The following is a 20,928-nucleotide window of genomic DNA, read 5'->3' on the forward strand; positions in this document are numbered from 1 at the left end:
TCAGAGTGTACTTGCTCGGTGAACAGGCGTTTGCGGTTTACACTGATCACGCATCGCTGCGGACAGCGATGAAGAGCCCTCACTTGTCGCAACGGATGGCTCGTTGGCTGTCTTTCTTCTCCGAGTACACCTTCGTTGTTCACTACAAGCCGGGCAAGAATAACATTCTCGCCGACGCGCTGTCTCGGCGTCCGGACTACGATCCTCGTGAAGCGCTATGGCTGATGAGGACGACGACGAATGTGCGGTCTGCGTGTCGTCAGGCATCAACTTGATGCTGACCACGCCCACGCTCCCGCTGGGCAACGAGATTGCTACAGCGTACGATGATGACCCGATATACGGTGCCATCCTGAAGCACCTGCGCGATCCTAGTAGCGACACGCTAAGTGCCCTGTCAAGGACCACGCGTAATCAGATCGATCGATATCGACTGGACGGCAATCTGCTGAAGTACAGCATCGACAGGTTCGATGGACCTCGAGCCGTCGTCCCAAACGACGCTGATCTACGTGCGCGCATAATCCACAAATACCATAATGCCCTGACTGGAGGACATCTCGGTCGCGAGAAGACGTACGCGGCTCTGTCGAGAGATTTCTATTGGCCGCACATGTACAAGTGGGTACGCAAGTGGGTCCGCACATGTGAAACTTGCCAGCGAGTCAAACCGTCTTCGACGTCTCAAACTCCATTGCGCCCTCTTCCGGTCGCTACGGAAGCTTGGCGCTCCATTTCGATGGACTTCATCTTCGGTCTTCCGCCCCATACAGCCGGGCGCACGGGTGTACTTGTGTTCGTCGATCGTTTCAGCAAGATGGTCCATCTCGTTCCGGTGGCAGCCTCAATCACCGCGGAAGAGTCCGCGGCCCACTTCGTCGACGTGATTTTGCGTCATCACGGTCTGCCGGAGTCTATCGTGTCCGACCGCGACCCGCGGTTTACATCCGCGTTCTAATCACGCCTCTTCGAGCCCTTGGGAACTAAATTGCTGATGTCGACCGCGCATCCGGAGACGAATGGACAAACAGAACGCGTCAACCGAGTCCTTGAAGACGTTTCCCGCAGCTACGCGACTTCGTACATGAACTGGAGCTCGTTCCTGCCGCTAGCCGAATTTGCACTCAACAACGCCGAGCACACCTCGACGGGCATGACGCCTTTCTTTGTGAACAACGCACGACACCCACGTGTTCCGGCACTTGTCGCTGTGGGCCACCCCACGGATGCTGGCGGCTACACCCTTGGTGGGGGAGAACCTCCTTCGGTCGACATGGATGCTGAAGCTGCGGTCAGTCCTGCGGACAACGAGTCCGTGTCGTGGTCATCACCGGTACGTGAACCGGTGTCTTAGCGCGCACACGGTAACCTCAACGGTGCCAACAGGCCTGTCGGCGCACTCGACTCCAGGGTTATCTTCGGGTGTAGCCAGTGTGAACGCCTTGACTCACTCTCCATCCAAGCAGACCATCGAGACTCCTCGGCGTACTGCATCTCCGATAACGAGATGGACATCGCGGAACTTGATCGATCCAGGCAGCAAGATTTGCGAGCAGGAAGTTACCACGGCCAATTATACACCGAACCCCTCGGTGCTTCCAGTCGATCGCTCGGCAGATGCGGAATTCGTCATGCAGAGACAATTCATCTCAAGGTTCGTCCGCGACGCACTGCAGAACGCAGTAGACAAGCAAAAGGAGCAAGCTGATAAGCACGGTCGAAAGAACGTGAATGTATTCAAGATAGGAGATCGCGTTCTCCTATCAACCGAGGGAATCCGAGCTTCTGCCGTAACCAACCTCGGTGCCAACAAACTTGCTCCAAGCTTCATCGGTCCTTTTCAGTAACCAAGGCTGTGGGCGACGCCTACACCCTGGATATCCCGCCGTCACTTAGACTCCATCCACCGTTTAACGTCGGGCGACTCAAGCGGTATTTTCCTGTGACGATTCCTGACCCAAGCCGGCAGACGGAGAATGCGTCGGGCGACCAGCCCGACGAGCCTGACGCGCCAGAAAGTCATCAGCCCCTGGCGCCCGCTCTTGCGGACGATCTCTCTGCTGGGCAGAGCCAAGCACATGCGTCTCCAATCCCCGTAGGCGAGATAACAGCTCCCGATTCGACTGACGTAGCTCCGACGCGATCTACTCAGCCCGCCAGGCACGATCTTCCGCCCGCTCAGCCCCAACCTGAGCGTCCAACGCACGGTTCGAAGCAGTCTCTACCTCGCCCTGGACGTACGGGGCGTACGTCGTATCACCGTGAAGGTCCACCACCGATAATTGACTCGGTGGGTGACGCGCGCTGAATTGTGGTGCGTATCGTTGGCCACGAGGATCCCCACAACTCGCCTGCTCAGCGCAACGTCAGTAGTCGTGATCCTCGCGCGGCCCCGACCGCGTGCCGCTATCTGGTACGTTGGCTTGGTTATCCTCCAGAGCATAATACGTGGGAGCCCCCCGCCAACCTTCTCCGCGACGTTCCGGACGTGGTCCACGAGTATGAGACCAAGCTGCTTGAGAGGAAGAATTTCGCGGGTCACTCCGCCAAGATCATGAGCGAGATCGAGAAGACTCACGCAAACGACCCGTGCGAGGAGGCGACAACGACGCCGAGCACCGATGCGGGCAACGTCGGCGCGAGCCGCGGCGAACACTGCAACAACTTGTCAGTGCAAGAATGAAAACACGAAACCACCGGCGACATCGAACCGCCGACCAGTGGGTTGTCAGCCTGACACACCGACTGCGCCGAAATGACTTCGATTAACAGCGGCGACACGGTGGCCAACAAGTACCTAATTCTGGTGATACCAGTGGTGACAACGTGATGCTCACTTGGGTTACTCAAGTGGTTGACTTCCATCGACAAATCTCATGTCTTCGAGATGTCCGAGGCCGTTACGCTCTGGCAGCAAAATCAACACTCGCGTGTGCGTGAGTGGATGCGCCTGGTGGGAATCGAACCCTGGCGTCCGGACTGGAATCCCCATGCATTGACCACTGTGCCACGAAGTCGAATTCGTGAAGGCTCCTCGTGTCTGTGATGCAAGTGCCTCAAGCTTGGAGTCTTCTAAGCCGCATGTGCGCTGGGCACTTCGTCGATGTATGTCTTGGGAGAAGAGAGGCGCAGTGCCGGTCCTCGCAGTGCATCCAGAGCTCGTGGCGCACCTGTCGATCCTGGGCTTGCCCTTGTTACCACCGCCAGCGTCGCGCTGGCGCCGCACCCTTCGCGCTGTCTCCGATGTTTCCGCCTCGTCGGTTTTCGAGTTTTCTTCATATGTGTTTCGTGCGCTTATGTTGCGTAAGCGAGACTTAAAGAGGAGGGTGATGTAATGGGCCCAACTCCAATTACATAAGTAGGTAGATATTTCTTTAGTTATTACATAAGTTGGTTAAGTGGCACACGGGTAGCGTGTGCCAAGGTGTCATCATCTGATTGGTTGATAGTGAGGAGCCATACTCACTTATTGACCAATCAGGTGTAACATGTGTTTGAGTGGTTCACACGAGGCCAGGGGTACCGCCCTGGTCCAAATTAAATCAGAGTTGAATTTGACACAAACCTAAGACTTGGTTTTACTATTGCGAGCTTCCTCCACACTATAGTGTAAGCTAGTGACGGCATCTCTTACCCCGTTACAACCTTGCACAGAGGAAGTGCTTAAGGGTATTAACTACCCGAGTGAACGTAAGTCCACGTGTTCCCGGCCTCAGAGGGAACGGTTTGCTACTTAAAGGAGTAGATGTATTGTAAATTCCTGTTATTTTTTGCGAACCGGACTGGTTCGACGAGTCGCCAGTTCAATCGGCCGAGATCGGTCATTGGTCAAAAACTTAAGCGGGTTCTCTCGTTTGCATCTCTCTCGTCGCTGTCGTCTCGTGTCGCCTGGTATCGTGCCGCAGTTGATCTCTAGTCGCTGTGACCTCGTACCAAGGTGGATCTCTCGCTGCCGTGGATCTAGTGTCGTGTGGCCCTGCGTCGCCGTGGTGCTGTGGTTCTGTGTCGCCGTGATCTCTCGTCGCCGTGGTCTCGTGTTGCCGTGGCTCTGTGTCGCCGTGATCTCTCGTCGCCGTGGTCTTCTGAGTCGCCGTGATCTCTCGTTGCCGTGGTCTCGTGTCGTGCATCCGTGGATTTTATTCTCAACGTGGCCTCGTTTTGCTGTGGCCCTGTGTCGTCGTGGCCCTGTGTCACCGTGGATCTCTTGCCGCCGTGGGCTGTAGCACTGAGTCCCTGTGGACATCGTGCCGTGCGGGATTGAGTCGCCGTAAGATCGCTTGTCGCTGTATACCTCGCGTCACTCAATAAGATGGAAGATGCAGCTACTAAGCAGCACGCCCATCAGAACACGGTCTTCCACTGTCTGTACGGCTACTACTACCTCGGCTACTCGAGGAAAGAGCTGACATGCATTTACAACAAAACTCCACAAACTATTGGTAACTGGGTTCGTGTGTACGAAGAGACGGGAACCTACCAGCGTATCACAACAAAGTCTGACAGGAAATTTTCAGACGAGCAACGCCTTTGGCTTTGTGGATTTTTTCGAAGAGAGACCACTGTCATATCTTAACAAGGCTCAAGATTCATTTCGCAAGCAGTTTCAGCTTAGCATATCAAAGACATCTGTATGGAGAATAATACACGATTTTGGTCTCACTTGGAAAGTATTGGAGCGCCGCGCGATTCATATAAAAGAGCGTGACATCTTTCGTTTCGCTGAAGAGCTTAGCCACATTAATTGGACACACCAGAATATTGTCTTTCTGGACGAAGTATCGTTTGACAACAGGGGAATGCTGCGGAAGCGTGGTTACGCTCTTCGAGGGCATAACTGGCAATTCGCGGTGAGTTTCAACGGAAGCTGTGGTGTAGCGGGATCATCAAAATCCGCGAGATTGCCAGATCCAACTTACCAACTGCGCCCAGACACCGACTAACGGAGGGGGTCCCCCGATGATCCGTGTTCTGCTGAACTTTCCTCACCTTGTGTACCCGTCGGTAGGGCGGGATCTTGCTCTCTCGGTAACTTCCGAAGAGCTCAAGTGGTGAAGCTTGAGTGTCTTGGCGAGACGTGGGGATGGGGTGGAGCAGCAGTGGAAAATCTTCACTCTGCGTCCGTAGTTGTTTCCGAATCCTAAGCGAATATTCGAGCTTATGGATCCGGAGCCTAGATCGTGGATCTGGCCGTAGGGTTGCCTTGCGGGTGTGTTCCCTTGCCTTTGTAGTTCCTTTGCGTCGTACTTGCCGCCTCCTGTGACGGGATCTTGAGAGTTGAGAACCTCTAGGGTGTAACCGACCAAGTAGTAAATTCGGTTAACCTGTCGGATCTGCGCGTGTAAAGGAAAAGCTCACTAGGTTGTAGGATCTGGCCAATGTATTATCCAGTTATCACTACCAACACTAGATTCGCAATTCCCAACCTTCTCCTAGCTCGTACGGCCAATGTAGTTCCGGTTCTTGAGGGCAGGAAGGCACTTGCGTGATACTGTGCAAATTGGGTTCTGTATTGATATTTAAGCCTATACCTGCCTGGATTTCTACCTTCTATGTCTTTCATCTGCTAAATCCCTTACCAGGCTCGGCTGCATGTCCCTTCTTCCCTTGACCCATCATCCCAGCTGTGTTATCTTCAGATCCACCGGATATATGACGTAATCATCATGGTCACCCTATTATGGGTACACTCATCCGGATCCAGGTCGCTTGGATCCACCTCACTGTAATTGTACACTCGCCGTGGATCCGAGCTCTCCAATCATCCAACATCATCTTGCAACCGTCTGTGATCTCCATTGTCCCACGAAAGTTCTAGATCCACTGCATCCATCATACCTATACCCTGGATCCAGGTCCCTTGAGGCGGGATCCTCCCTCCATGGATCCGAACTCGGAAGTATGGGATCCGGGGTACCTCGCGGTGGATCTTGACTCCTCATTAGCCGTGGCTACTAGATCCATCTTCAGAGGGCACCGACCATCCTTCCTTCATAGGATCCACACCCGATCCACTCTTGTATAGTATATCCCATATCAGGTGAATCCAGGTAAGGGTGGATCCGAGGTAAGTCTTGGTGGATCTTGGCTTCTCGTACATCGCTCAAACCAGATCCATCGTCATTTCATACGGGGTGCTGCTCGTCATGGCTAATCCACCACCGGCAACTTGCATCCGTGCCACCAACCCAAATCCTCTCTAATCACTTGAAATTGTCACTGATGCGGATTAGTGACCCCGCGTCAGGCCCATTCTCCTATTTCTGAGAAAGCACTTCACCACAAAGCCAAGGGTCTCGTTGCTTGCTTTCATTAATATTAGCGGTGTCATTGATTACTACGACACTGTGGGAACCTTTGATCGTGTACAATTCGTGCGGTGCTGCCAAGATTTTGCGTACTCCAAGAGGGCGGAGGTTCAACCTTACCCAAGGTCAAATTCGGTGTGGATACTTGATGGGGCGTCCATCCACCGACATCCTGAAATCGTGCACTGTCTTAGAAGCATTGGAATTGTACCGATTTTTCTGCCTGGTTATTGCCCGTTTTTCAATCCTATTGAATTTCTGTTTGGCTACGTGAAGAAGGCGTTCCAGCGCTTCTACGTGGAGTCCAATGATCGTGATTTGATTCCTTTCATCGTGGAGACGTTCCGGCGCTTTGAAAGGGTCAGTATGGCCCGAGTATTTGAACACTGCGGCTGGATGGTTGACGGTACCTTCAATCCTGTCGGACCATTGTCATCCGAGACGCGACCAGTTCCAGAAATGCATCAAGATCTAATCGAGATTGAGGAAAACTTAAATGAAGATGTTTTAGGATTTCGTACGCTAAGTTTGAATGCTTCTGATGAGTAAAATAAAAAAACTCAGGAATAAATGCTAGTACTGGAACAACCCGGTATCTATTGGTGCTCGATGTCTTCAACATTTTCCATGTTCTCCAACGGATCGGCCAGTTCGTCTGGATGGGGAAGGTCGATGTGGTGGAGGAACGACTCGATCTGAGCCTTGCGTGTCTGAAGGCTTATTTCGAAGCATTCCAAACGTCGCCCATATGCATCCCAGTCATTGCGAAGGCGAACAGCCTCGGCAATGGATGCGTTCACACAGTCGAGCGCCATGTGTGTTGATTGGTTGATACTATTGAGATGCTCCTGCATCCGAGAATCACTTGCTCGGAGGAGCTTCAAAATGCGTGAAGGCGGTGGAGCTCGTATTGCATCATCCCATGTGGAGCGATCGAGCGTCCGAGTCACTTCATTTGCCCACATTCGCCAAATTATAGCTTCACCAACGTAAGTAGCCCCCCATGTGTCCTGTAGACGTCTCACAATCTCACGGAGCGAGACCTCAGCTGATGCACCAGCTCTGTCAGTTTCTGCAGGCCGGATGCAGTCTTTCATGAAGGTCTGACGATCTTGCTTCCTTCCGATTCCAACTCCATAATCGTAGATAAGCAGAGTGACAGTTTTGTCGTACATAGATTGAAGCCAAATGTTCCAGTCTCCCTCGGATTTTGAGCTATCGACAATGTGTTTTTTTCACCTTGAATACCATGAGCTTGGTCCAACTGGATAGTGTAGCAGGCTCAATGGTCCAAGTCCTGTCGGTTTTCACTGCCCTGCCTTTAACTTGAGGGCTGAACTGTTCCCAAAGCTTCTGCAATATCTCTTGGAACGAAGTTCCGCCAGCAACAAAAGGATCCAGAGTGTTGCCGGAGGAGTCGCGCTCGCCTACTGTTGCCTTCACGATCGGCTGGACGACCAGTGTAACGGGCCAGGTATTTACTCCGTTACTTGCTTACACTATAGTGTTGAGGAAGCTCGCAATAGGACGACTGAGTCTTAGGTTTAAGGAAAAATCAACTCTGACTTTATTTTAGGACCAAGGCCACAGCCCTGGCCACTCAAATACACGTCATAGTCAAATTGGCTAATAATGGGTCTGGCTCCCCATATATCAGCCAATGGCATGACAGCATTTCAGCACACGCTAGTCGTGTGCTGATGCACCTACTTTTGTAAAGAAATCTACCTACTTATGTAATGGAAGGGCCCATTAAATTACCCCCTTCTTAAAGTTGCACTTACGCAACATAAGCAGTGGGCGAAGAACAAATCAATCTGCGTGAGGATGGCGAACGGGGACTTGGCTAACGGGCGGAGCGAAACAGAGACGGAGACATCTCCTGCGAAGCGCAGGAGCGACATAACTCGACTTGCGGAGAAGACGACAAACAGCACGATGGATCAACAGCGGACGGGGACACCGACGACGGCGATGTCGTCGACCGCAGCGGCACGGGGCACGCGCGTGATGGACGACCTGCTCCGGGCATGGGCTCTCTACGACATATCCGGAGCGCGGGCTCCGGACACGCTGGACACGATGAAGGATCACTTCCGGCGCTTCCGTGGACTGCGTCAGAAGCCTGTCGAGGGTGTCGCATATGGCGCATTGCAGGAGTCGTGGTGCGCCTTCATCCGGCGTTGGAACCGGACGCAGGAAGAAGGGGAGAGCTTCGTCGGCTGGCTGGTGTACCGCGAGGAGATCGTCAAGGGTCACTCGCTCACGGAGCTCCGTGAGCGCGTCTGCACCAGCGCATGGGAGGACATGCGCCGCATCTGCTACGTGAGGGTCGCTGAAGGTTGTGGCACTTGTACTGGATCGCGTCCGACTGTCGAGGAGTGGAGAAGCCACATCGCCGAGTATCCGCTCGGTGAACAAGAACACGGGTGGATCGAGAAGTATCGTCGCTCGTTGGCCGAGAACGTGCGCGCCTCTAATCGCGCCGGCTCACGCCGACGCCCTGCACGTGAAGATTCTTGGCATCGGACTCGGTCTCGTTCACGCGGCCGCTCAAGTCGTCGTTCTCGATCACGTTCACGTGGTCGCACAAATCGCAGATCTCGGTCCCGTTCACGTGGTCGACCAAGTCATCGGTCTCGATCACGTTCGCGTGATCGCTCGAGTCGCTCTCTTCGTGCGGGCTGGCATGCGTCACAAGGTGGTTCGCAGCGAGGCTGGACTCATACGCCTGGACCACATTCGGGACGTCCCGAAGGAGATTGGCACGAGGCTCCCACGTATCCTCGTCGGGAGGAAACCCGAGCCAACGTATCCGATAGCGACCGATGGCCGGAACATCGCTCGCCCACGATGACGTTTGAGAGCGCGAAGTGGATCTTCGTGGGCAACGATGTACTCAACAATCCAGCGGGTATCTCCGGCAGCGTCAACAACAGGAGGAGGGCCGTCGCGTCGATAGCACTCGCGCTCTGGCTGCCCAGAGCGAGAGCGACTTGCTGAACAGCTACTGGGATGTCCAGCAGGAGTTGGATAAGGCTCTCGATCAGACTGCCCGGGCCACCGGGGAGAGTGCGCAGCTGCGTCGGTCGAACCGAGAGATCCTTGCTCGGTTGCAGATGCTGGAGAGGTTGGTTCACGGACGCTTGCAGACGGAGACGCGGCCTCGAGATCCGACTCCTGGTGCGGATGGGTCGATGGCTCGCCGCGCCCGTCGAGAAGGTCGCTCGACGCATGCTCCGGTTCAGTAGCCTGATGCGACTCTGGAATCGTAGCGGGGTGATACTTCTTGAGCCGTCCGACGTAAAACGTCGGATGCAGACGTAGTGACGTAGGAATGTCAAGCGTGTAGGCATCACCAATGGCTTTGATTACCGTAAATGGCCCAATAAAGCGCGCCGCGAGTTTGTTCGCGCCGAGGTTGGTAACCGCAGAGTTTCTGATACCTTCAGTCGACAGGAGCACGCGTTCGCCTGTCGTAAACGTGGCCGTGTTCTTGCGGCCGATCCTATCGGCGTTCTCCTTCTGCTTGTCCACTGCATCCTGCAGTGCGTCTCGAACATAGCGGGTGACCGCTTGGCGCTGTAGTACGAAGTCGGAGACGACTGCGGAGTCGATTGGTCGCACCGCATGCTTCGGCGCGTAGTTAGCTTGCGCAAGTGGGCTCGATGCGGAACGTGTCACTGCGTTGACCGACGTGGGAACAGGGGATACACTCGAGATATCATTCGCAACCGGTGTATGTACCGGTTGCCCAGTACCGGTGTAGCCGCCGGAGACATCGCAGATGGAGTAGACGGCTTGTCGGCAGCTTCTTCCCCACCCAGAGTGGAGACACACGGCGCCGTGGGATGGCCAACGGCGAGGAGAGCAGGGACACGCGGGTGTCGCGCGTTGTTAACGAAGAAGGGCGTCAGCGCAGTCGACGCGTGTACCGCGTTGTTCAGAGCGAACTCGGCCAGTGGCAGAAACGAGCTCCAGCTGGAGAACGACGTCGCGTAGCTTCGAAGGACGTCTTCGAGGACGCGATTTACGCGCTCCGTCTGGCCGTCCGTTTCCGGATGGGCTGCTGTGGACATCATTAGCTTCGAGCCCAGTAGATCGAAGAGCTTTGACCAGAAGGCCGACGTGAAGCGCGGGTCGCGGTCGGAGACGATAGATTCGGGAAGGCCATGGTGACGGAAGATGGCATCAAGGAAGTGCACCGCGGTATCTGCCGCGGTGATCGCATCCGACACCGGAATCAGATGAACCATCTTGCTGAAGCGGTCTACGAATACCAAGACACCGGAACGTCCTGTAGCATCGGGTGGGAGCCCGAAGATGAAGTCCATCGACACCGAGCGCCAGGCCTCGGTGGCCACTGGTAGAGGACGCAAGGGAGCCTGCGAAGACGAGGCAGGTTTCACGCGCTGGCAGGTCTCGCAGGTGCGCACCCACTTACGTACCCATTTGTACAGGTAAGGCCAATAAAAGTCGCGTGACACAGCGGCAAATGTCTTCTCGCGACCGAGATGAGCGCCCAGCGGGGCATCATGAAACTCATGGATAATCCGTGAGCGCAGATCGGGGTCGTTAGGGACAACGACACGTAAGGCATCGAAGTTGTCGATGCTGTACGACAGCAGCTCTACCTCGAGACGATAGCGGTGGATTTTGTTTCGTACAGAGCGGGAAAGGGCTCCCAGTGTGTCGTCGCTGGGAGAGCGGAGATGCTTCAGGATACTGGAGCACGTCGAGTCATGTTCGTAAGCAGCTCGGATCTCGTCGCGAAGTAGCATTACCGGGGAGACGCTCGTCAGGTTGACTCCTGTCGCCTCGCACATGGCACACTCGTCTACATCGTCTTCATCCAGCGAAGCTTGTCGACCCAATGCACCGCGTGGGTCGTAGTCAAGACGCCGAGACAAAGTGTCGGCGAGAATGTTGTTCTTGCCGGGTTTGTAGTGGACAACGAAGTTGTACTCAGAGAAGAACGAAAGCCAGCGGGCCATCCGCTGGGAGAGATGAGGACTCTTCATCGCTGTCCTCAGCGATGCGTGGTCGGTATACACCGCGAAGGTATCCTCACCCAACAAGTACACTCTGAACTTGATCAGAGCGTAGCGCATCGCAAGGAGCTCCTTGTCGTGGACAGGGTAGTTGCGCTCCGCCGGCTTCATCTGTCTGGACTGGTAGCGTACGACACGCTCTCGACCTTCTTCATCGAATTGCATCAGCGCACAGCCGATGGCGAAATCGCTCGCGTCGCAGACGACGTGAAAAGGCTTCGAGTCATCCGGGAGCGCGAGGATTGGGGCCTCGGCGAGACTCTTCTTCACCGAGTCGAAGGCGGCTTGATGTACGGAAGTCCACGACCACGACACATCTTTCTTCAACAACGAAGAGAGCGGCTGGATCAATCCGGCGTAATTCTTCGTGTACCTGTGGAGATAATTTGCGAGACCCAGCCACTGACGCAGTTCAGTGGGATTCTGTGGCGTAGGCCACGCACATATCGACGACACTTTCTCGGGGTCGGCGCGGACGCCGTTCTTGCTCACAAAGCAGCCAAGCACCGGAATCTCCGGCGCGCAGAATATACACTTCTTCAAGTTGGCATACAGCTTGTTTTCGCGCATCACTTGGACGACTTGCCTCAGATGCTTCAAGTGGACTTCAAGCGCGCTGAGGCTTCCCTCAGCGCGACTGTGTACGAAGATGTCATCGAAATAACTCGGTGCGAAATCGCGGAGCGGGCGCAGCACATGGGGTACCATGCAATTGAACGTGGCGAGAGCATTCTTCAAGCCTTGTGGCATGACAAGCCACTCCCAGAGCATACCACTGGGAGTGCTTACCGCTGTGAGCGGTATGTCGCTCAGCTTCATGAGGATTTGGTAGAACCCATCGGTCAAGTCGATGGCACTGAAGACCTCACTACCCGACATTGCGTCGAGCACCATGTCCTTCCGAGGAATTGGCGTCTGGGCAGGGATAGTAGCGTCGTTCAGCTTGTTGAAGGCATGGACGATGCGCCATTCGTCCGTGGCTTTCTTCACGCAGAAGGTCGGACTGGAGTGCGGCGATGTGCTCTCACGCACATGACCCGCCTTGCGGCGGCTCTCGAAGAAGTCATCGATAGCTTGGACCTGATCTCGCAGGAGCGGCCACTGCCGCATCACACAATACTTCGAGCCGGGCACGAGATCGATCTCGTGGCGAATTCCTCGGTCAGCTGGTAGCTCAGCTGGGATCTTATCCGGAAAGACATCTTCATATTCGCGGGCGGACTCGTAGACTGGATTGCCGGATTCGCGTAGCGCTTCCCAAGACTGCGCTGCGAAGCGCTCCTCGCGGGCCGACTTCGGCTCAGCGCTCTTTGGGCGCGAGGGAGCGTCGCCGTCACTGACTGCATTCACTTCGGGCGACGCCGAATCGGCGTCGGTGATCAGGCAAACCTGTTCGATTTCATCGCCCTTGAGGCCGCGAAGAAAGTTCTTCCAGGAGAGACCTGGAAGTCGAGTGATCGACCCTGCCTCGCTAGGTGGGTTTGCAAGCTCGAGTGTTCGTCGGCGACCGGGAGTACCTTCCACGTACTCAAGCACGCAGACCGACTCCGTCGGTGAGCTGTCACTTGGCACGGGCTCTCGGCGAGGTTTCAGCCGACGCCGCTTCGACTTCCGCCGCCTCGAGTGCGAACTCGAGGATGATGAGTCGCTCTCGCTGGGCGAGAGGTCACCCCCCTCTAGCGGGAGCCCCTGCTCGACCGCGGTAGTGTTCAGCGGGAGTGCCAACTGCTCGACCACCGGCTCAATTGACGGGAGCCCCTGCTCGACCGCCATCTCGTTCGTTTGCGGGAGCCCCTGCTCGACCGCGATCCCGTTCGTCTGCGGGAGCCCCTGCTCGACCGCCATCTCATTCGTCTGCGGGAGCCCCTGCTCGACCGCCATCTCGTTCGTCTGCGGGAGCCCCTGCTCGACCGCCAGTTGGTCTTCATCCCCGCGTCACCGCGGGGACTCGTCAGTTAATAGCACTGCGCAAGCCGTGCAGAGAGGGCCATCGCTCACTCTGTGCACAACGTGCGTCGTGGATGACCGGTCCACGACGGTGACGTGAGGCCAATCCTTCTGGGCGACCAGGAGGTGCGTGAACACCTCGCTCACATCATAATCACTGCGGCGCTTGACCGACCGGGCCAACCAGTCAATCTCTGGTTGATAGAGCGTCAGCCACGGCATACCCAGGATGCAGTCAAGCGCGTAATTCATCTCAATGACGAGGAAGTCGTCGTTGCTTCGGAAACCGTCGAACGTGTACGGAAGGGTAATCTCGCGCCGCGCTACGCGGCGTGATTTCCCATCGGCCAACTTGACAGCGACCTCCCCTCTACCTTTGCGGACAGTGATGTCCGACGGGAGTACCGACAAGCACGACGCGCGGAAGAAGTTGTTGGTCGCTCCTAGTTAAAGGAGCGCTCGCAGTGGTCGCCGGGCACCGGCGACATGAAGACTGACAATGATCAATCTTGAATCGCTCGGCGTGGTGGTGGCATGAAAGTGTGCATGCAGCACAGGAGGGCTAGGAGGTTGGGTTGCCACCGGGGGACCCGGACCTCCATTCCAGCCAGTAGGGCGCCCCGCACCTACTGACCCTGACCGTTTTTTGGCTGGTCAGAACTCACGGGCTCGGCATTGACATGCGCAAGCACTGGAGCTGGCGCCGCCGCGCGATGACCGACCTTCCGACAGCGGAAGCAGGTGAGAGAACGATTGTTCCGAGCACCGCTTCGACGCACTACATGACGCTGACGATTGCTCGTCGCATCGATAGCGTCGATGTCCATGGGCTCGGGCGCAGAATCCCGAGCTGAAGCAGGTAGCGCGTGAGCGTATGACGCCGCAACCACGTAGTCCTCGCGTAGGGCGAGGGCGAATGCCTCTTCGAGCGTAGAGGGGTCCGATCTTGTAAGGCAGTAGCGCGTCATGCCTTCGCGCATACCGAACACGAATACATGAACCTGAGAGGCCATATCGATCGGCTTAGACACGATGCACGACGCGAGGTGTCGTGTCTTCTGGACGCAGTCGCGCATAGTCATCGTGCCTTGCCGAAGGGCGAAGAAGTCTGCCCGAATTCGGGATTCATCTTGCGGCGGCTCGAACGCGAGCCGAAGGTCACTCTGGAGGGTATCCAGAGTGGGGAAGACGTTGGGATCGACAACCAACTTGCCGAGAGCCCATTCCTTGGCTTTCCCAGACAACCGCGAGAGGAGTAAATGGACCTTCGCGGAAGGCGCCTCGATCAACCTCGAGGCGATGGCGATGTCGATCTCTCGAAACCAGCGATTCAGCGGAAGTCGATCTTCTCCGGCACCGGAGTAGGTGGACGTCTCTAGCTTCACGACGTCATTCGTGGAGATACGCGAGGGAGTTGACACTCGCCGATTCGCATCGGCGAGCTCGCGTTCCATGAACTCTTGTGCCGCAACGCGCTGCTCGTCGGGCGTCGCCGAGCGCAGCAGCGACGTGACGACGGCTTCACCGGACACCGCCGCGAGGCGGTGGAGAGCTTCCCACTTGATCCGAGTGAGATGGAGAAAGGCAGCGTGGTCGAGGTCTTGGCTCATGTCGAACTTGGTCGTTGGAAGGACTACGAAGTGCTACCAGGTGTAACGGGCCAGGTATTTACTCCGTTACTTGCTTACACTATAGTGTTGAGGAAGCTCGCAATAGGACGACTGAGTCTTAGGTTTAAGGAAAAATCAACTCTGACTTATTTTAGGACCAAGGCCACAGCCCTGGCCACTCAATACACGTCATAGTCCAATTGGCTAATAATGGGTCTGGCTCCCCATATATCAGCCAATGGCATGACAGCATTTCAGCACACGCTAGTCGGGTGCTGATGCACCTACTTTTGTAAAGAAATCTACCTACTTATGTAATGGAGGGGCCCATTTTACAACCAGCCGGTAGACGTGGGAGGCCACGGGCTGGTAGACTTCACTTGAGACCGGGCTGCGGCGCCGTTCTGGATATGGGGAGACTCGGACATGCTCTTGCGGTGCTGGTGCTGGTGATGTCGTCGACATCTTCGAGACTGAAGAAGTCCCTATAGAAATCATATGCTCTTTAGTGGTCGAGCGACTGACGCTCGATTGAGATCGATCGATTAAACCAGTCGGTCTGGAAAATTTTGAGTAGAACCCACAATAAGACTGATGTATTTATAAGTACCAATCAGAGCAAGACTACTTAGCTCCACTATAGGTAACCTCTAGTTTGTATGGAACCCAAGCTAACCTCTCCGAGAGCACCCACAAGAGTGACGGGTCACTCTTTATGTAACATCGATCATCATTACCAAATTTGAGTAAGATGCAATATTGAGAGCCAAAATATCCACCACTTCAGCACGGGTTGAGCTGTACAACTCAACAATAGAATGAGCTGCATGTACGTTCTTTGCATTGATGGGTGTATTGTGCGAAATTCACAATACCAAAAGCTAAGTTCAGTACACACAAGTACACTCAATTCGAATTCAAATGAGTCATTGCTCGTGCTACTAAGATTCGATTAATACAGGGATGACATGAAATACAACGCAGTAGGACATCGACGAGCTATCTGGTATGGTATACGGTGCTCTCTTCTCGATTTCGTGTGATGTTGGTGGCTCATTTGCTGACTTCGTTCGTCGGGAAGCTCAGGGCAAACTCGTTGAACGCGTGCAAGAAGCGGTTATCCGTCCAGTTGATCTTGATTCCGTTGGTCAGATGAGTTGGAGCGTCTTCAGCCGTACGAAGCGCGCGGTTTTGGCACCCGCTGTCACTGTCGTTGGCAGTTTCGGTAGATGTGCTTGCGGGCATCACGGTGCCCTGCACCTGGGACTGCATCCCCGAGTTGTTCATGATAGGCACGCACTGCTTGTAAATCTGCCAGTTGGGTTCGTGCAGCGCCAGCCAGTAGAAGCGCAAGGTGCAGTCACCCGAGCACTTCGAGAAGTCGGCTTTGATGTTGGCAGGATATCCCGTGCCGTAGGTCGCAACACAGTCTTCCTGGTGGTCCACCATAGTGTCGTCGATCCAGACTTCGCAAGGGCCGTGGTGCGAGTCGATGAAACCTTTCTGCTCCTCGTCGTTCTGCCAGTTAATAAGACTGAGACCCGAGACGTCCACTGGTGAACCATCCGTTCGGGTATTGGCGCAGTCTGCTACCTGCTGGTCAAGCATATCGCGCAGTGAAGAGTAGCCGGCATTAGCGAATGACGAGGTGAACGTCGCTGTGTTAGCTTCAGGGCTGTCGTCCCACTTAAGACCTCCAAAGACGCTGTTGACATCAGCTGTGATGGTCTTGGCATAGGTGGTCGAGGTGGACGGGTCAACGAATTGAGCAGCCGGTTTGGAAACGTATCCGTGGGCTTCAGCAGCGTTGAAGGTGAGTGCAGCCGCGGCAGCAGCAGCGATGACAGCAGAGCAAGTGATTTGCATGACGAAGTGTTACTGAAGAGGGATGTAGACGTTGCTAGTTGATGGTAAATGGAGGAATGAATGGGACTACAACTTTCGTGTCGCTTCGGCAAGGATCACAAGACCGGACCATGCTAGCTCGAGTCGTGATTCCTGTTCATCTATGACTTGCCAACTCTGCTGCCACCTCTGGATTCATGACTCCTGTCGCCATGGTGTTGGATAAGCAACGTGAGATGATCAGGTCATTTTCGCGGGTTGCGAAGAATCGCCGTCGACAGCAGGCGTCAGTTGAAGGGGGTAGCCGCCACAAGCGCCTGCATCTGGGAAGGTATATCCGAACAATATCTAAACCATCAGAACATCTCTGACCACTTGCTTTGGCGTACCAGAATAACGGTAGGTCTGACTCGGAACATCTAGAGATAGTCGGCGACTTCTGTGGTGCTGACAGTGTCAGCGACGAGGTCGCAAGTGGAATCATTGATCAGCTAAAACACACCGCCCACTTGAAACGGCAGAGGCCAAGATGCCAGTGGTCGCCAAAATGAACCAAGTTTTAAGCTTAGTGAAAAGAAAAGTATCTTTTTTTTCATGTTTGTATTCCCGTGCGCTTTACAATGTCACGGAGAATCGCGACGAACTGTGGGGTCCTTGTGTTCGTCGTAGTTGCGCTCTAGGTAGTCCACGTGCACAAACGCGCGCTCCACATTGTCCAGTGCCTCCACTTTATCCTGCAAACTCAGACTGATGTCGTGGGCGTCCTTGACGCACATATCCTCGGGCAAGATGACTTCCATCTCCACCAAGTAGTTGTTGCCGAAATGATACGCCCGCACAATGTCTGTCCTCATCATGGGGTGGTGGACATCGCCCAGCACACGGATCTGGTCAATAAACTCCTGGTCCGCCTCTGCGTAGTGCAATGGATAGCTTCAGTTAGCACAAAATAATCTGCATCCAGGACGACAAACAAACTGGTCCACTGTACGTACGCAGACCAACGAGGCGCTCCACTTGCTCTTTCCCTGTCGCTAACCAGCTGACGGCAATGTAGACTGAGATGACGATCGCCCCAACGGAGTCGAGATACCAGAGACTCGAGTGCCAGTGCGCAGCGAAAGCAGCAGCAACCGCCACAAAATTGCTGAAAACATCGTTGCGGTGGTCCTAGACACCGATAAAAGACATTATGGCTAAACAAAACAATCCGGACCCTAGTCTGTTCGATGGCATTTCACCTGAGCCAGTGCATCGGCTGAAGGCGAATGCGACGCAATCTTAGCGCAGATATACCACAGCAGAAGCTTGACGACGATTGCAACCAGTAGCACGATCACGGTGAAGGAGGTGATCTCCAACTCCCGCTGGTGACCTTTGAGCCCCTTGACCAGAGCCTCCACTGACTGCTGAATCACCTCAATAGCTGAGAGAGAGAGAGAGAGAGAGTAAGCACGCAGCGTCAGTACAAATGCAAAGCCCTAGTTCACACTGAGGAACTGTAGTTTAATGTGTATTACCTGCCATCCCCATGAGGGTGGCTGAAATGATAACTGCAATCGGCTCGAGTCGTCTTCTGCCAGCTGGATACTTGACACTGGGTGTGTGCATCCGCTTGTCCGAATACCAGAAGAGAGCTTGCGAGGTGAGATCCAAGATGGAGTCCACAAGCGACGATAGCACGGCCAGTGAGCCACTAATCAAGGCCGCGTAGATCTTGACAATAGCGAGGGCCTACGAGCAGTAGAAGACCCAAACCCCCCGCGACAAGTTAAGGCGACAGGTTGGTACAATTGATTTCAAACTGAAGGCAGACGCACCACATTAGCTGCGAGTGACACGTTGATGGCGACCTGCACGCGCAAAATTGTGTTCGAGGGCGAGGCCAGACGCTGCTCTTCCACGTCCGCCTCCTTCTTGAGTAGGAAAGCGTGCGACACCTGAGAACGGCGATGGCGATCATCTGCCTTGGTGCTTCCGGGCGTCGGAGTGATAGTCAGTGTCCCGTATCCATTGGGAGAATGCTGTAACGACGAGGACTCAGCCATCCGTGGGGCTGAGGGCGTAAGAGGAGCAATCCGCGACCAGATCGAGAGCCAATTCGTAACTGATCACCAAGCAGCGCTCCCACCGAGCTGCTTTGACACTGTAACATACAATTCACAAGTGCTGAGGACTTGAGCCGCTTTCAATCTGTTACACTCGTCGTACTTAACCCATCCGCCTTTAGCAGAAACTTGACTTGTTAGCCATGTTCGTCCATCCGACGGGTGCACAAATGCGTCACCGATGCTCACGAAGTCGTAGAGCGTGATACAGAGCCCCACATCTGCGATGACCTTATTCGCGTACTTGCGGTCGATCTCCTCGATCAGAACTTGCGTGTAGTCAGCGTCGAAGAGCTCCGGAGCCACCGGAATGACCGAGATGCGCGTCAGGCACGTCGCACTCGCAGGTGGAATTCCGCTTGGTTGTGTTCAGACCATTTGTGGGCGAAGTGCTCAAGGGACGCATCGTGAGCTGCACGGAAGAACACATCCGAGTTAGTATGGACTTTGTACAGGACATCATCATCCCGTCCTACGCCTTGCAGACGCCGTCGTACTTGTGCTAGATACTGGGAGGTCTTAGCTGTGTCTACTCACCCGTTCTTTGTGTGACCATGGAAAGTGACACGGCAGAGAGACTTTGGGTCTGGAAGTACTCGGAAGGACAAGGTGCAGTCCGTTTCTTTTGGTGAACGAATAGATGACTGGTTTTGATACTGACGGGCTGACTGCTGAGCAGAGAAATTCTACATGGACTTGCACGAGGAAATTCGCTTCCGAGTCACCAACATCAATTTCACACGCGTGACCAAGACAGCAAAAGGTTCGGGGGCTACTAACTACTAACTCTAACGAGGGCTTTGAAGAGAATTTGTGCTGACTGTGAATGCTGCTGGAAGCAGGCATTCAAGCTACGACGACAGAGGCGACAGACAAGGCGGAGAAGGAGATTAGTGCTGGTGACATGCGGCAATCCCTGGCCCGTCGACGGTCGTCAAGTGTGGATCTATCGGACAACGACCCCACACCGTCTGCCATTCACATCCTGGTGAGTGAAAAAAAATGTGTTGCTCCTTGTAGATTGGTCTGCCCACAGCCACTGCTGATCGCATTGTTGCTGTGGCTTTACTAGGCAACGATTGATGAGGACGGACTGGGTCTGTCATCGTGGTGGACGAGTTAAGGTCCTTTATTGCCAGTGAGGACGAAGAGTCCCTAAGCGATGATACCTCGCAAAAACGCAGTTATCATCATACTTCAAAGTAGTCTTTATTTTCCCCCCTCCAGTTTTTATCCCTTCTCGGGTGTCCGTTACAGACGCTGGAGGTGGCATGTCGTTGGAAGCGGCCGCCACAGCGCTGAAGTCTCGAGCGGAGGTGCAACTCCTGCTCTCTCTCAGCCAGAAGAAAGCGAGCTCCTCGTTTTACTTACATGAAGAGATACAGAAAGCACAAGATGACGAGGAATCGCAGCAGACACAAGCTCGGAATCGAGCCGGCTTCGTGGCCTTGCCAGCGTGCAGTAAGGAGGCGCGAATGATTTTGGAGGCTCGACAGCTGGGAGACGAGTTCTTCAGTGTCGGCGCCGAGTCGAGTCAAAAGCCGAGGAAAGGATGAAACTGACCGATATCGCGCCGCGGCTAACGAAAATGAGCGCCGTGCAGCCGCTGAAGGCACCTACGCACGTTCAGACAACCGTCAGACGCGTGGAAACACGCCTGATCGTGAGAATGGCTTCAATCAAGATCAACGAGGTGGTGACCGTGGGTTCAGGCAGGACCTACGCGATCGGCGCGACTTTAACCGCAACAACAGACGCCCACAATACGGACCATGTGCGGTGTGCGGTGGTTTGAGTCACTCCGCCCACTGCTGTAACAAGCGATGCAAGTTCTGCAAACATCTTTACGATGCTGGACAATGCGAACAGTTTTGCAACTTCCAAGACCTGGCCAAATTCGTGCGTACTAAAGGCACGAAGGAGGAACTCCCACCAGAGCTCAAGGCCGTCGTTCAAGAACGTCATTTAAACTAGGCAGTACAACTGGGTTGGCCCCTATCGGGCTGCCCCAGTTAGCCGAGCCTTCAATGGAAGCAGAGTGTATCTTTGCTTTCACGGGGCA

At 54.7% G+C, this 20,928-nt stretch overlaps 3 protein-coding genes across 3 annotated transcripts; all 3 read right to left on the minus strand.

Annotated features, from left to right (window-relative positions):
- Positions 1–6,901: 6,901 nt before the first annotated feature.
- On the minus strand, positions 6,902–7,402 carry PITG_20311 (uncharacterized protein; the record flags this gene model as incomplete). The annotated part of the gene is made up of 1 exon (XM_002895912.1): positions 6,902–7,402. One exon carries the CDS (start codon positions 7,400–7,402, stop codon positions 6,902–6,904), a length of 501 nt encoding a protein of 166 aa, XP_002895958.1.
- An 8,564-nt stretch (positions 7,403–15,966) lies between these two features.
- Positions 15,967–16,779, minus strand: PITG_20312 (uncharacterized protein; the record flags this gene model as incomplete). The annotated part of the gene is made up of 1 exon (XM_002895913.1): positions 15,967–16,779. One exon carries the CDS (start codon positions 16,777–16,779, stop codon positions 15,967–15,969), a length of 813 nt encoding a protein of 270 aa, XP_002895959.1.
- Positions 16,780–17,381: 602 nt separating this feature from the next.
- On the minus strand, positions 17,382–18,369 carry PITG_20313 (Cation Diffusion Facilitator (CDF) Family; the record flags this gene model as incomplete). Its single annotated transcript, XM_002895914.1, has 4 exons — positions 17,382–17,671; positions 17,754–17,928; positions 18,000–18,184; positions 18,279–18,369. 4 exons carry the CDS (start codon positions 18,367–18,369, stop codon positions 17,382–17,384), a joined length of 741 nt encoding a protein of 246 aa, XP_002895960.1.
- Positions 18,370–20,928: the final 2,559 nt, after the last annotated feature.

This window comes from Phytophthora infestans, genomic scaffold (genome assembly GCF_000142945.1).
Source record: "Phytophthora infestans T30-4 supercont1.122 genomic scaffold, whole genome shotgun sequence".
NCBI lineage: Eukaryota > Oomycota > Peronosporomycetes > Peronosporales > Peronosporaceae > Phytophthora > Phytophthora infestans.